The sequence below is a fragment of the Armigeres subalbatus genome, chromosome 2 (genome assembly GCF_024139115.2).
Source record: "Armigeres subalbatus isolate Guangzhou_Male chromosome 2, GZ_Asu_2, whole genome shotgun sequence".
NCBI lineage: Eukaryota > Metazoa > Arthropoda > Insecta > Diptera > Culicidae > Armigeres > Armigeres subalbatus.
In genome coordinates this window covers 291,136,364-291,152,963 of record NC_085140.1, presented here as the reverse complement: position 1 = coordinate 291,152,963, position 16,600 = coordinate 291,136,364, and the positions used below count along the sequence as shown (strand labels likewise).

General features: G+C 41.5%; 1 protein-coding gene across 7 annotated transcripts in view; it reads right to left on the bottom strand.

The window, feature by feature from the left end:
• Window positions 1–1,013: 1,013 nt before the first annotated feature.
• The window catches only part of LOC134212399 (cytochrome b5-related protein-like), a 198,092-nt gene continuing 182,505 nt past the window's right edge, over window positions 1,014–16,600 (bottom strand). For 6 of the 7 annotated variants that reach the window (XM_062690195.1, XM_062690198.1, XM_062690193.1 and 3 more), the window contains exons 2-7: window positions 11,619–11,891; window positions 11,167–11,558; window positions 10,916–11,110; window positions 10,066–10,287; window positions 9,694–10,007; window positions 1,014–1,323 (exon numbers count right to left, since the gene is read on the bottom strand). In XM_062690195.1, the coding sequence (XP_062546179.1) occupies window positions 9,713–10,007; window positions 10,066–10,287; window positions 10,916–11,110; window positions 11,167–11,558; window positions 11,619–11,852 (1,338 nt within the window). In that variant the 5' untranslated portion in view covers window positions 11,853–11,891 and the 3' untranslated portion in view covers window positions 1,014–1,323; window positions 9,694–9,712. The remainder of the gene's footprint in view (window positions 1,324–9,693; window positions 10,008–10,065; window positions 10,288–10,915; window positions 11,111–11,166; window positions 11,559–11,618; window positions 11,892–16,600) is intronic. The other variant, XM_062690200.1, reaches the window with a different exon arrangement.

Genomic DNA, 16,600 nt, shown 5'->3' with positions numbered 1-16,600 from the left:
CAAGAAATTCTTACCGTCAACGTAGATGATCCATCGTTTAACCGTTTAACCTTACTATAACTTGAACGGGTTTTTTAGAATTGTTTTAGAAATGTCAAACAAATGAGAATTTCAATTAATGTGTTTTTATGACTGACTCTGTTTACACGTCGTTGAATCCTAAATATTTTTTTTCTGTTTGGGGGAAGGGAGGTGTAGACAAAAAGGTTAAGACAGGCAAAACTTTGCCAAAATTCAATTTAGCACAACTTTGCGTAGAATAACCCGATTTTGACATAACTGGAACTGTCGGATACGGAAACTCTTCTAGTATTTTGTCCCGGTTTTCCGAGGGTTTGTTAAAAACGCATTTTTTTTTTCATCTGCTTCTTTACTTCCATCGTGCTTTATGCTTTCTCCAGAAGCTAGAACCACAGACAAACGGATGACGAATGAAAGCTATCATGGACGTAAACAGATTTTCGTTAGACAAATTATAAAAAATCGAGGGTGCTTTTAATTACCGAATCCTTATGAACTATTATTTTTTCATTGCGCTAACAGTACGCAACGGAAAGTAGGAACTCTAAAATTCATGTTAAATACAACTTACTTAGAGTCAGTAGTTGGGCTAGCGTTTAAATTAGATTTGAATACCAAGCAGTAGAAACTACGATGGGAATAAGCTCACTACCCTACGTGGGAAGAGTTAGTTCTAATAATGAATTGAGAGGGTTCGGGTATACACTCAAACCTCCATGAGTCGATATTGAAGGGACCATCGACTCATGGAAATATCGAGGAGTGGAATAGAAAATCCTTGAAAAGCGGTTTGAAGGGACAATCACAGTAACCCAGACATATTTTTTTTAGTATGGCATAATTTGCTTCCATGAGTCGATATCGAGTCATAGAACATCGACTCATGGAGGTTTGACTGTATAGGGCTTTAGGATCCAACTAGAACTGCTAGCGATGTTACATTTAGCTGAACATTTGTTTCTATCTATTTCAATTAGTTCAAATGACCAGTATTTAAATTCAATAGCATTTTTATTCAATTTAAATTGTATATATAGCATCTATGTATTCTATGGAATATTTTGAACAATATATCATATACGAATACTCATTGACAGTTTGATAGAATAATCTGAATCAATTTTCGATTCATTTTTGTTTCGATTCATACACTATTTCGAGGATGATCTGTTCATTATGCTATTCAGATTGAAAAGCTCTTTTTCAATCTTACCTATCCCGGGAACGGTCGAATCCTACAAAAAAGGCCACAAAAGTCGGAATATATGTTCGCTTCGTTTCTGTTACCTTACGTGCTCTCTGCTGAAAAAATTACAAAAAATAAGAAACAAGCGCATCAATTCTTTGTTTTGTATTAACATAGCTTCGTACATGATCTCCAACCCAACTAACCCTATGTTTATGAGTTTATTCAATATAATAAGTGGAACATTTGCCTTTCTTTCGATAGGGCAAGAGTATCGATTGAGTAGGAGTACATTTTTAATTTTACATTCGACAATAACTAAGAGCCACTTTCATGAAGTCTAAATAGTAGTTGATTCTAGATTATTGTGGCAATGGTGTCCGAACCTTTATGGATGAGTTACCTCCCTAGTAACATTTTGGTTCTATGCTGGTTTTATAACACTCTTGAAGAGTAAATTATGGTCTTCAAGAGCGGTATAAAACTTAAAAAGTTACTTGGGCTGTAAGCCTCGTGTCAGAGCCAAAGTTGTTTAATTTTTTGTTAATATCATCTGAATATCTTCTGAATTCTTATGAAAAATTTAAATTTTTTTGCATAATTGTAAAATTAACAGATGCATAGTTGCACTGAATGATGTTATAATCTGAATCGACTACTTCCAAACTACCATAACTTATCAATAATATTTCTCAGTCTGAAAGTGAGCAGTCTATATATCGAAAGCTTGACAATTATTACCGTCTAGCAATTTAAAAAAATACCTTTTCAGATGAAATCGAGCAGTCTTTGGATAAAGTAAAGCGGTTTATTTCCACTCAAGAACGATCTTTCGAGAATTAGACTTTTCCATTACATGTTCAAAGTGTGGTCGATCCACCTCCGTTTACGATCTCGAATTTCTGTTGATATCGGTTTTTGGTGGCATCGTCGATGAGCTTCAGCATTAGAGATCCAGTTGTGAGGGCATCAGACGCGAATTATATAACGTAGATATCGGATGATGAACACATGCAGTTTCTGTGTGATTTCTTCTGATACACACCGAAATTTAGTGCGTTGACTAATCTGGTTGGATCTCCATATATTTCGTAACCTTTCGAAAGCAGTCCTAGCCTTTATGATCCGTGCTCTTACGTCAATCTTGGTTCCGCAAACCGACGCTGACTGCCACGATATTGAATGTTTTCGATCTTCTCCACTGCTTGCCCGGCTACCGAAAAGTTGGAAGGGATGCTCATGTTGACAACCAACGTCTTTCTGACGTTGATGGTGAGACACGCTCCGCCGTTAAGGAGCGTTCAGCCACGTCGTTCAGCTTGCTTTGCAACCGCCGGAGCCTTGTTGGATTTCAAGTTTCGGATGGCTGCTTCAGGCTTTTGCAATGATGGAGCTTCGGAGTTGATACGGGTAATGCGTCGCACCCTTGGCGGCTCATGCCGAGATGTTTATGGTTGGTCGGGTCGCGAAACTTGAAGAAGTTGCTCGAAGCGCTCAAACCAATGTTTCAGCTGATCAGTTGGGTCGGTGAGTAAATGGCATGTTCCGTCTTTCACCGGCATCCTCGGATTTATCCTTGCACTACTCAGACGTCGTGTGATATTGTATAGGAGGCGAATATTGCCAGTTGTTGCAGCTTTCTCCCCTTCAGTGGCCTGGCTTCTCTAAAGCCGAATACCGTTGATGGGGCTGCTCTATCTGTTCTTGCCCACTCTATCGCGGCCTGTGCTTCTTTACGCTTCTCAATTTCCGCCAGGATCCATCTGTAAACCACTCCTTCCGCTGAGTGCGCAGCTTACCCAGGTTGTTCTCGCTTATTTTGCTAAAGATATTCTTGATGCTCTTCTATGCTGACACCTTCCGGAACATCTGCTGCCCGAGTTCCAAGTACTTCAACGAACGATCTCTTCACAGCTGGATCTTATAGTCGGCGTGTGTCGTCAGACGCGATGTTAGCTCTGCGTTAATTCCGAACAACAAGAAAGCTCCGTCTCCATTTTGGGCAGATGTGGACAATTTGATTTTTAGTTTGCCCATCACGAGAGACACACGAGACTTCCTGCACTAGTCGATGGGGAAAGAGCGATCCTCCAATAACCATGTCGTTATTACCACAGAATTCTGTAAACAGCTCACCGTTTTCACTAATTTCAAATGGAACGGATCGTCTCATGGTAATCTACGTAACGCGAAACGTACAAAAGAACGTTGGACTCTTTTGATTCGAGATGCATGAAATTCCTGGTAAGGGGCCCATACTTGGACAACGTATTCAAGAAGAATACACATTCCGATAAATAGAGGTTGAATATCCAACAAACAGGTTTACCAAGTACCTCTGAGTATCGGCGAATAAAAGCGGGAGGTAATTTATCTGATCCAGGGCCTTTGGATGGGTCAATAGAGTTTAGTGCACGGGTGATATCTGCTACAGTGAAAGTTGGACGTGGAAAACGGATATCGCATGATGGTAGTGAATTTAAAAGTTCCGGGGAATGCGGCGGAGAGTTGGCGTTGTAGACGGATTTGAAGAAGTCGGCAAAGAGTTCGACAGAGGCTTCGAAGTCATGACTCGCTTTGTCGCCGAAGCTCATTTCCAACGGTATCGAATCAGCTCCTTTCCTATCTTTAAAAATCCCCCAAAAATATGACGGATTCACTGTCACTTCCTCTTGGATTCGGGCAATCTACTCACGGAAGGAAGCAGAGACGCAGCTTCGGAACGATGACGCAGAAAACGGCGGCGCGCCTTACGAAGGACATTACGTTTGTGTCGCAGTTCAGTATTCCACAATGGTTGGGTATTTGACCGGAGTGGACGTGTTCTGCGGAAAGGCGTGTGGCTGCTTATCATACTGAAGATTACATTGTAGAAAGGGGCAACAACTGTGTTAACATTGTTGCTCTGGAAAATATTCTGCCAGTTCAGCACTCGTAGCTCCTGGAGAACAGCATCGTAATCACATTGGTTGAAATCATGGTAATTTCATTTACGTTTGTAACAGGGCTGAAAAATGTGCTTTGTGTCATTGAAAGTAGTACTAATGGCTTATGGTGAAGGGGTAAAATCGATGATGGCGCTTCTAACAATTCAGTTTCACTGCTATTGCTAACGAAGGCCAAGTCAAGAATTCGTCCATTAGTATTACGCACATTACAAATCTGCTTTAAGCCACTAGAAATCATATTCTCGGTAAACGCAAGCTCTTGTTCCGTCAATGCGTTCATCGGGGTGTAAAAATCCAAATCCTCGTCATAAGACCAGGCCATCTGCGAGTTGTGGGGCTTGCCTAGGATGTGGTGAAGCTTGACATTGGGCCCTGTTAAATCCCTATAAAAAGCTGCATGTCTCCGCAAGTAGGCCCCACCAAAGCGACCGTGTGCCGCTCAAAGCGCACAAGCCCAAGTCCTGGTGTTAGGTGGGACGCTTAACAGCCCTGACACGACGGCCCTCCGACGAGACAGGAGGTTTGCGCAGGCCCAATAAGCCACCTGGAAAACCAATAATTACGAACAATATAAGAGATAATGCGACTCGATATAATCGACAACGACCTAGGCGACGAATAAAGGATCACGATTGGAAGCTTGGAACATGGAACTGTAAGTCGCTAGGCTTCGCAGGTTGCGACAGGATGATCTACGATGAATTACATCTCCGCAAATTCGACGTCGTGGTGCTGCAGGAGATTTTGTGGACAGGACAGAAAGTGTGGAAAAGCGGGCATCGAGCGGCTATCTTCTACCAAAGCTGTGGCACCACCAAAGAGCTGGGAACCGGCTTCATAGTGCTGGGTAAGATGCGTCATCGTGTAATTGGGTGGCAGCCAATCAATGCAAGGATGTGGAAGCTGAGGATTAAAGGCCGTTTCTTCAACTATAGCATCATCAACGTGCACTGCCCACACGAAGGGAGCCCGACGACGAGAAAGAAGCGTTCAACGCACAGCTGGAGCAGATATACGATGGATGTCCATTGCGGGACGTCAAAATCGTCATCGGTGACATGAACGCACAGGTAGGAAGGGAGGAAATGTATAGACCGGTCATCGGACCGGATGGTCTGCACACCGTATCAAATGACAACGGCCAACGATGCATAAACTTTGCAGCCTCCCGCGGAATGGTAGTCCGAAGCACCTTCTTTCCCCGCAAAAAATATCCACAAGGCCACATGGAGATCACCTAACCAAGAAACGGAAAACCAAATCGACCACGTTCTAATCGACGGTAAATTCTTCTCCGACATCACGAACGTCCGCACTTACCCCAGTGCGAATATTGAATCCGACCACTACCTCGTTACAGTATGCCTGCGCTCAAAACTCTCGACGGTGTACAACACGCCGTAGTCGGATGCCGCGGCTTAACATTGGGCGGCTGGAAGTGGCGCTCCCAACGGAAGAGCAGCTAGGCGCAGCATCTCTTGAACAACAAAGCCCCTGGGGTTGACCAACTACCAGGAGAGCTTTTTAAACACGGTGGTGAGGCACTGGCTAGAGCGCTGGGTCATTACCAAGATTTGAGAGGAGGAAGTTTTGCCGCAGGAGTGGATGAAAGGTGTCGTGTGTCCCATCTACAAAAAGGGCGATAAGCTGGATTGTAGCAACTACCGCGCAATCACATTGCTGAACGCCGCCTACAAGGTACTCTCCCAAATTTTATGCCGTCGACTAGCACCAACTGCAAGGGAGTTCGTGGGGCAGTACCAGGCGGGTTTTATGGGCGAACGCTCCACCACGGACCAGGTGTTCGCTATTCGCCAAGTACTGCAGAAATGCCGCGAATTCAACGTGCCCACACATCATCTATTCATCGACTTCAAAGCCGCATATGATACAATCGATCGGGACCAGCTATGGCAGCTAATGCACGAACACGGATTTCCGGATAAACTGACACGGTTGATCAAAGCGACGATGGATCGGGTGATGTGCGTAGTTCGAGTTTCAGGGGCATTCTCGAGTCCCTTCGAAACCCGCAGAGGGTTACGGCAAGGTGATGATCTTCTGTGTCTGCTATTCAACATAGCTTTGGAAGGGGTAATACGAAGAGCAGGGATTAACAAGAGTGGTACAGTTTTCAATAAGTCCGTCTAGCTATTTGGCTTCGCCGACGACATAGATATTATGGCACGTAACTTTGGGAAGATGGAGGAAGCCTACATCAGACTGAAGAGGGAAGCCAAGCGGATCGGACTAGTCATCAAAACCTCGAAGACGAAGTACATGATAAGAAGAGGTTCAAGAGAAGATAATGTGAGCCACCCACCGCGAGTTTGCATCGGTGGTGACGAAATGGAGGTGGTAGAAGAATGTGTGTACTTGGGCTCACTGGTGACTGCCGAAAATGATACCAGCAGAGAAATTCGGAGACGCATAGTGGCTGGAAATCGTACGTACTTTGGACTCTGCAAGACGCTACGATCGAATAGAGTTCGCCGCCGTACCAAACTGACAATCTACAAAACGCTTATTAGACCGGTAGTCCTCTACGGACACGAGACCTGGAAAGGAAAGTGCAGCGTACCATCTATGGTGGGGTGCAGATGGCGGACGGTACGTTGAGGAGGCGAATGAACCACGAGTTGCATGTGGGCCGGGCACGTAGCCAGAATGTCGGACAGTAGCCCGGTGAAAATGGTTCTCGACAACGATCCGACGGGCACACGAAGGCGAGGTGCGCAGCGGGCAAAGTGGATCGATCAGGTGGAAGGTGATTTGCGGACCCTCCGTAGACTGCGTGGTTGGCGACGTGTAGCCATGGACCGAGTCGAATGGAGAAGACTCTTATAAACCGCACAGCCCACTTCGGCCTTAGTCTGAATAAATAATAATAATAATTAGACCAAATTAAGCGAGACAGATTATAGTCGCCAACAAAAATCACAGAAACGCTGCGAGATGCCCTGTTCATAATTTGCTGCACACAGTCAGCACACAACGACAATTTTTTCAAGCTCTGTATTTGGCCTTAGATAAATCCACATAGGATGTAAACACTTTTACCAGTGAAAGAAAGTTTAACAACAATTTGCTCAAGCGAGTCACTTCTATCAAGAGGCACGGGTGTGCTAGCGATAGATCTCTTTACAGCGATTAGCGTACCACCGCCTCTCTGGAATCTGCTGGTGGCAGTGTTACGGTCACAACGGTATGTATTTTAGTTAGACGATAATTCAGCAATACTTACATCACTACGGAGCCACGTCTCGGTTAGCACGATGACGTCATAATCGCTGGAGTCCGTCGCCAGGAAAAAATCATTGGTCTTGGTTCGCATGCCACCCACATTCTGGTAATAAACAGTTAAATGAGCGTTTTGTCTTCTGAGTGGCGGTGAATTAACATGCGGTGCTGGTACAGTGGATGAAAGCGAGACGAAAGGTATTACGTGGCCAGGGGAAACGAAGCGTACAGGTGATTTTTCATTGTTGGGGATGGGGCTTTCCACTAGATCTATCGAGGATGAATGGACGGTGCAACAGGTGTTTCGGTCAGGACGGTGGGGTGGGGTGTCATTCAATCTGACCTCCAAAAAAACTGCTTCCTATTCCCTAAATTTTCAAATTCCCGGAAGCGAATTCCGCGAGGCCATGTTTCAGTTGCAAGTGCGATGGGTTTAAGCTCGGGCAGCATTCCGATTTTGTAGGATACAAATGAAAGAGAACTGACATCCTTTCCTCGAGGAACTAGCTTCATAACTCGAAGATTGGTGGTTTTCAACTTAGATTTACCAGTTTGGTCACTTTAAACTCCGGAACTTCTGGTGAAATACCCGACAAATATAACCAGAATCTGTCAGAATCTCGCTCAGTTGGTTCCGAGGCCACTTTATTCGTATCCGCAGCACAGGTACCGATTCCACACATAGCCTTAGCTGGACGTCGATCGAAAAAGGCTTCATCGTCGTCGTTTACACGCAGTCGCTTGGTTCTCGAAGAAGGGGAAAGCAGTGTCTGGTAGAAAGATGTTGGTGTACGAGGCAGAGTAGATGCATAAGTATTAGATTGCTAATGTCGTTCCTGTTCGCGTGACTAACATCTAGGTCACTTTGATCTGGCAGCCAAAGTACCGGTACTACAAGTGTCAAATCAATGTTGGTAATGAAACAAAACATGCACTCACTGGCGGAGCCAGCTATTGTTTTTTGGTGGGGCACCACTATGCCCAAGAACAATAGCCTTCGAGAACAATGGTGTGATTGCATCGCGTGGTGCCCCACCTCTGTCTCCGCCAGTGCATGCACTACAACATTATGTATAATAAGCCGACAAGTTAGGCTTGTGGAAGCATATTTTGGCAAAATACTTTTAATGACTACAGCGCCACTAGCGTTCTAGTACTTATGCTTCTACTAGGCACAGAGTTGATCAAAGTTTTGAAATTTGAACGAATTTAGTTTTTGATCTCCGCCAAGACACTAACCCGAATCTCTGCTTTCATCGACTCAATTACACATTCGCTTGCTTTGTTGACTGATACCAATTAATTTGCAAAACGTGTAGGAAACCAACTCCTCGGTGCCGGGGTTCCCTTGATTACCGAAATATAACAATACTTGTCCCGTCGGTAGTTTGCGTTCTCCAAAGTTTGGCCAACGCACTTCACTCAGTACCAGGATTCCGACCTAAAAATCGTCGTCGGTAAATCAGTTCACGATCTATCTTTACTGGTTTCTCGAACGGTTTCGGAAACAGGAGGTTGTTGGCCTAAGGTTCCTATCCAGGGGCTGCCACCTTAGAGCTGCCGGGGAATAGTATTTCATATTCAGCCGTTGAATACCAGAACAGGTGCTGTTGGAGCACGATGAGTCGGGTCAAGGTCGCTATAATAAGGCCTGATTTTGCGGATAGATGCAGCTCTTTATATAAGTTCAACAGATCCTAGTGTCAAACTCCACCACATCCAAAGTAGGCCCCAAAGAGACGCAGTGACAAAATTGAAATATCGCATTTGCTGTCAAATCGTCAAATTGTTTCAATAGAGCGGAAGGTTTGTAACAAGATGAATACACAACTAGGTGTTCCAATCTGCCAAATTCACGATTCATCCATTTTGGATTTTAGTATGGGAGAGCCAGCCGGTTTGTTTTCGTTTTGCACTGAAAATAAATTTTTCACCCCCGCCTTTTTCTCTTCCACAAACTTGGCAGATTGGAGCACCTAGTACTGTATTCATCTTGGTTTGTAAGTATTGTCCCACTTTTATACCCAGGCACTTTCGTGCTTCATGTTTTAGGTCACAAGGAATGGAAAAATCAGAAAAATCTTTTTGCACTAACAAAGAAAAAGCTGTTAGTTTATCGAGTACTCTTGCCCCACCTTACTCTATTTTCTGTTAACTTGTTTCATAATAATGTTCCAAAACAACATGTATATGTATATTTGTTTAAAAATAAATAAGATAAAGCAGCTTAGCTTAATTTTTTAAACATGTGAGTTTTCCTTCGCTTATACTATTCCACAGCCAACAATATGTACATACTTGAAAAATCATGATCCCGTCACTTATAATTCTGTTTCGAAGGCATGAAATTATTTGGCTCGATTCGAGCTAGCTGTTGATGTTGCCCAATGACCGCCTGCAGCATGAACTGCTCACGATGCTCTAACTGAAACTCAGCACAAGTTTCGTAGAACACCGGATACAGCTGCGACAATATTCCGTGATCCAGCGTCGGGAAGAGATGATGCAAGCTATGATCGCCGAAGCTAACCAGCACTCTGAAGTGCGATCCCCTCACATCGGCACGATCGATGATCGATGCCAGTTGGTACACGCCAAAGTCGATATCCGCTCTAAAAGCAATTTGGTCGTCAAGCAAATAAATGATCTCGAAATTGTCCATCGACTTACGGAATCAAATCACCAGAGTGCACTATTTCCGGGTGATGATGAGCCGCATTCACTCCGATTGCTCCGAAAACGAAACTCGCAACCAGCACTATGAGGAACCACATTTTTAGCACAATCAAAAAACAAGTATTGCTGGTCATCCACATAGTGAGCGGCAAGAGTACAAATATTGCATCATCGGCATGGAATGAGCTTTTCCTCGTCCACATCATTTCTAGCCATCTATAAGACACGAGGAAAATAAATAAACTTTTTTGATCCACTTCGTGGAGAAACATAAAACTTACAAATCGTTCTCGATTTTAAAACATAATAATGTATCAACAGATAAGCGTTCCATTTTCTACTTAAGACATTCTTAATTATCACAAACTTTATAGCCAGAGCAATGAATTGTTAACTTATTTTGACTTTGGAAAATCGATTAAATTAATTACCCTGGTAATTTATACTAAATCAAAATCTACACCAGAAAAGTCTAACTGGACTCCAATAAGAGCAAATTCAAAACTAATTTTGTTGTTTTCCTTCTACAGTGCCTTTCTCACTAAACGAAATAGTATTGCCTTGAGAATAGATCACATTTTTCCTCAAATGTTTATTTATTTTATCTATCTTTATCATTAAGTTAAGCACATGCTCAAATAACATTTTTCAAGTCACCTAACGGACGTTTGACGTTTACAAACGCCAAAAGTTTCTTTTTCGATTCCCTTTTTTTTCTCTTTAATTGAAAGGAGCTGACGCTAACACTTTGTATTTTTGTTGATACATAATTATTTTTAAATAGTGGAAACATCACGAACACAAATATGTAACGTACAATTCAGCAGATGGATGTCAAAATTACCTTTTTCCAAATTCAAACATGAACATCCCAGCGTATACTAGCGGGCCATACACCCACGATCCGAACCTTTGTAGGAGATTCTTCCTGGATGAACTCGGCAGCCAACACAGCCACGGCTCGAATAACGATATCTCCAGGTCAAGCAACGAGTTGGGGAACAAGTGGTGTGAGATGGCATGCGCTACTCGCCACTCCCTGAAACAAAACCAAGATAAGAAACTGATTTCTACACCTAACCCTCAATCAAAAACCTGTAGCTGAAGAAGGCCAAATTGAAGGCCAACATCCGCCAGTTGTCCTTCCGGTGGAAGAAGTTGTGCGCGCCGATCATCGTCCAGGCCACAAATAATCCACACAATGCCCCCAACAGGTAACTATGGCGATTGATGGCCACGCAGGCCAGGACAAAGGAGGCACACAAAAGGGAATCCAAAATCACCTCCGAGGTTCGAGCGGCACGTTTGTCGATCGTCGCTAGCTTGGCCTGAACTCGCCGTTTTAGCGTTCTATAGAATCCACTATCGTCGAAAGTGAATCGGACAAAGCGAGGAGCTTCTGCCGCCTGGACGCGATATTTTGGCAGCAGTTGTTCCGCTCGACCCCCGATGTGATGAACCTCGAAGGCCTCCGTGATGTCCGTTCCCTAGAGAAGGCGATAACACGATGGTGAAAAAAAAAATCATTATAAATATTCACACCGTACCTTGGTGCAGGTTATCCAGTCTGCTCCCCCGGGGTGAAGGTTGATGAACTCCGTGAGGTCATAGAGCGAATCGTGTATACGCCAGAGGCCCCCAGTATCGTCATCCCGGCGTTTCCCTAGAATCCACTGATTCACCGTTCGGAATGGATGCCGATAGTAGGAAGGCCATTTAGCCGTAATAGATTGAGTGGCTGTATTATTGTTAAAAGCTCCATTGCTTTCTGGGACCGTCATTGTGGCTGATGATGATTCGAACGAGGTTCACTTTACCGGCTGTAAAAATAAATTACAGTTAGGGGCCGTAGATCAAAAAACCAAAAGTAACCACAAAGGTATCGACATATTTTGGGTAATGTCATACAGATACTAAATGACCTGAGACATTGCAGTATTAATTCTTAATACATAGAATTGTCAGTCCACATCGTATTCTCGTTTTTCATTCTTACGCCGAAGAAACAAAGTTTCAAGGCAGCCCTGGCTCAGTGCGGAAACAATAATAGAAAGAGTCTTCAAAATACCCTCTTTCCCAAACTATAATGTAAAAATGAATCCATCGCATTCAACAATCGGATCTAAATAATTAAAGGCGAAAGTGAGTAATAAATCTAATAGCCTAGAAAAATCAATTAATAAAAAATGGTTCCGCCAATCGTGATATCTGTTTACGAAGATTAAGGAATATTTTTCTTATTAATTTGAATTTCGATGACTTTCAGTTCAGTTTCAGGATTCAGTAATGGGACTTTGAGTAACCTTGCTGTCGTAATCGGACGAAGTGAGTAGCTTTAATCAAGCTATTTAAACTGAGAAGCGCCAGGAAAGGTGATCGTCGACAATAGCCAACATCTTCCTCACCCAACCGGCGATTGTTAGATTTTCTAACAATTATGTATAAGAATCTACAAAAACCTGTATAAGAACTGGGCATATGCGAAATTGTTAGATTCTTATACAAATATTGTACAAGAATCTAACAATTTTGTAAGCTTTTCTCACATTTTTTGTATGAGAATCTAACGCATATGCCCAGTTCTTAAACAGGTTTTGGTAGATTCTTATACATAATTGTTTTTTTTTTAAACTAATTTTATTTGCTAATTATCTAATACATGCATTCATCTCTTAGACTAGGTGATCTGTGTTTTATTAACACTATCATCCTTATTTGCTATGTTACTTTTTAGTTATTATTAATACATTTCAATTGCCTCTGGCAGTTAGGATTTTTCCTCTGGTTTAATTGAACCATGTAGGAATTACAATGTTTTTATACATAATTGTTAGAAAATCTAACAACCGCCGGTTGGGTGATATTTTTTTACATACAATAACACAACTTAACGATTTTTCCAGGAGATCTTAAAGGTTCTTCCCAGTGATGAACAATTATTTGGATTTGCGCCAATTCAAGTTGTGGCAACTTGACCAACAAATTCCAATCCAAATAAAAACCAAGACATTGCCCATCTCAATCAAAATTGAAATTCGATCAAAATCAAACGAAAAATCCTTTTCAAGTCAATCGCAAATCAAATAACAATCGAATTGATTGAACTCCAAATCTAATAAGTATCCAATCCAACTCAAGCTCAATGCAAAATTCAATCTATATTCAATCAAAATCTAACTCAAATCAATTCCGAATTCAATTACACCCCTAGCCGCTTTTGATGCGAATGTAATCCATATCCAGCCCAAATATAACCATTTGTCATAAGACGAGTTTGTGCCATCCCAATTAGTTCCACCACTTGATTGTACCTTGACAGATACGTATTTCGACCTCAACAGTAAGAACGTCTTCAGGGTCTCGTACTTGACTCGACTTGAAGAAAATGAACGCAGCTTTTCTTCAAGTCGAGTTAAGTACGAGAAACTGAAAACGACCTTACTGTTGAGGTCGAAATGCGTATCTGCCAAGGTAAAATCAAGTGGTGGAATTAAATGGGATGGTACAAACTCGTCTTATAACAAGTTAAGACATTCCAATAAAAAGCTCAAAATAATTTTCTTTACCAAATATAACGCAAATCCAATACAAATCAGATTTAAATCTAATACAGATCCAACCTAAATCCAATCCAAATCAAAACAAAATTCAATCTGAGTCCAATCAAAATCCATCTAAAATGCAATCCAATACCAATCCACATCCTATTTAAATCAAATCTAAATCCAATCCAAATCCAATTCGAATCCAATTCAAATCCAATCCAAATCAATCCAAATACAATACAAATACAATCCAAATCCAATCCAAATCCAATCCAAATTCAATCCAAATACAATCCAAATCCAATCCAAATCCAATCCAAATCCAATCCAAATCCAATCCAAATCCAATCCAAATCCAATCCAAATCCAATCCAATCCAATCCAAATCCAATCCAAATCCAATCCAAATCCAATCCAAACCAATCCAAATCCAATCCAAACCAATCCAAACCAATCCAAACCAATCCAAACCAATCCAAACCAATCAAACCAATCCAAACCAATCCAAACCAATCCAAACCAATCCAAACCAATCCAAACCAATCCAAATCCAATCCAAACCAATCCAAACCAACCAATCCAAACCAATCCAGATCCAATCCAAATCAATCCAAACCAATCCAAATCAATCCAAACCAATCCAATCCAATCCAAACCAATCCAAACCAATCAAATCTAATCCAAACCCAATCCAAATCTAATCCAAATCCAATCCAACCAAACCCAAACCAATCCAAACCAATCCAAACCAATCCAAACCAATCCAAACCAATCCAAACCAATCCAAACCAATCCAAACCATTCCAAACCAATCCAAATCCAGTCCAACCAGTCCGAATTCAACCAAATCAAATCCAAATCAAACCAAATCAAATCCAAACCAATCCAAACCAATCAAACCAATCCAACCAATCCAAACCAATCCAAATCAATCCAAACCAATCCAAACCAATCCAAATACAATCCAAATACAATCCAAACCAATCCAATCCAATCCAAATCAATCCAAACCAATCCAAATCAATCCAAACCAATCCAAACCAATCCAAACCAATCCAAACCAATCCAAACCAATCCAAACCAATCCAAACCAATCCAAATCAATCCAAACCAATCCAAATCAATCCAAACCAATCCAAACCAATCCAAACGCAATCCAAACCAATCCATATCCAATCCAAATCCAATCCAAACCAATCCAAACCAATCCAAACCAACCAAACCAATCCAAACCAATCCAAACCAATCCAAACCAATCCAAATCAATCCAAATCAATCAAATCAATCCAAACCAATCCAAATCAATCCAAACCAATCCAAACCAATCCAAACCAATCCAAACCAATCCAAACCAATCCAACCAATCCAAACCAATCCAAACCAATCCAAACCAATCCAAACCAATCCAAATCCAAACCAATCCAAACCAATCCAAACCAAACCAAATCCAATCCAAACCAATACAACCAATACAAATCCAATCCAAACCAATCCAAACCAATCCAAACCAATCAAACCAATCCAAACCAATCCAAACCAATCCAAACCAATCCAAACCAATCCAAACCAATCCAAATCCAATCCAAACCAATCCAAATCAATCCAAACCAATCCAAACCAACCAAATCAATCCAAACCAATCCCAAATCCAATCAAACCAATCCAAACCAACCAAACCAATCCAAATCAATCCAAACCAACCAAACCAATCCAAACCAATCCAAACCAACCAAACCAAACCAAATCCAATCCAACCAATCCAAACCAATCCAAACCAATCCAAACCAATCCAAACCAATCCAAACCAATCCAAACCAATCCAAACCAATCCAAACCAATCCAATCCAATCCAAATCCAATCCAAATCCAATCCAAATCCAATCCAAATCCAATCCAAATCCAATCCAAATCCAATCCAAATCCAATCCAAATCCAATCCAAATCCAATCCAAATCCAATCCAAATCCAATCCAAATCCACATCCAATCCAAAACCAAATGAAATCCAATCGAATTCGATTTCAAATCCTTGCCAAATCCAATCCAAATCCAATCCAAAATCAATCCAATTCGATTTCAAATCCTTGCCAAATCCAATCCAATTCGATTTCAAATCCTTGCCAAATCCAATCCAAATACAATCAAAATGCAATCCAAATCCAATTCAAATAAAATCCAAATTCAATCCAAATCCAATCCAAATCGAATCCAAATCCACTCCAAATCCAATCGAAATCGAATCCAAATCCAATCCAAATCCAATTCAGTTTCAATCCAAATCCAATCCAAATCCAATACAAATCCAATCCAAATTCAATCCAAACACAATTCAAATCCAATCCAAGTCCAATCCAACTCGATTTCAAATCCTTGTCAAATCCAATTCAAATTCAAACCTAATCAAACCCAAATCCAATCCAAATCCAATCCAAATCCAATCCAAATCCAATCCAAATCCAATCCAAATCCAATCCAAATCCAATCCAAATCCAATCCAAATCCAATCCAAATCCAATCCAAATCAAATCCAAATCCAATCCAATCCAAATCCAATCCAAATCCAATCCAAATCCAATCCAAATCCAATCCAAATCCAATCCAAATCCAATCCAAATCCAAATCCAAATCCAATCCAATCCAAATCCAATCCAAATCCAATCCAAATCCAATCCAAATCCAATCCAAATCCAATCCAAATCCAAATCCAATCCAAATCCAAATCCAAATCCAAATCCAATCCAAATCCAATCCAAATCCAATCCAAATCCAATCCAAATCCAATCCAAATCCAATCCAAATCCAATCCAAATCCAATCCAAATCCAATCCAAATCCAATCCAAATCCAATCCAAATCCAATCCAAATCCAAATCCAATCCAAATCCAATCCAAATCCAACCCAAATCCAAATCCAATCCAAATCCAAATCCAATCCAAATCCAATCCAAACCCAATCCAAAACCAAATCAAATCCAATCCAAATCTA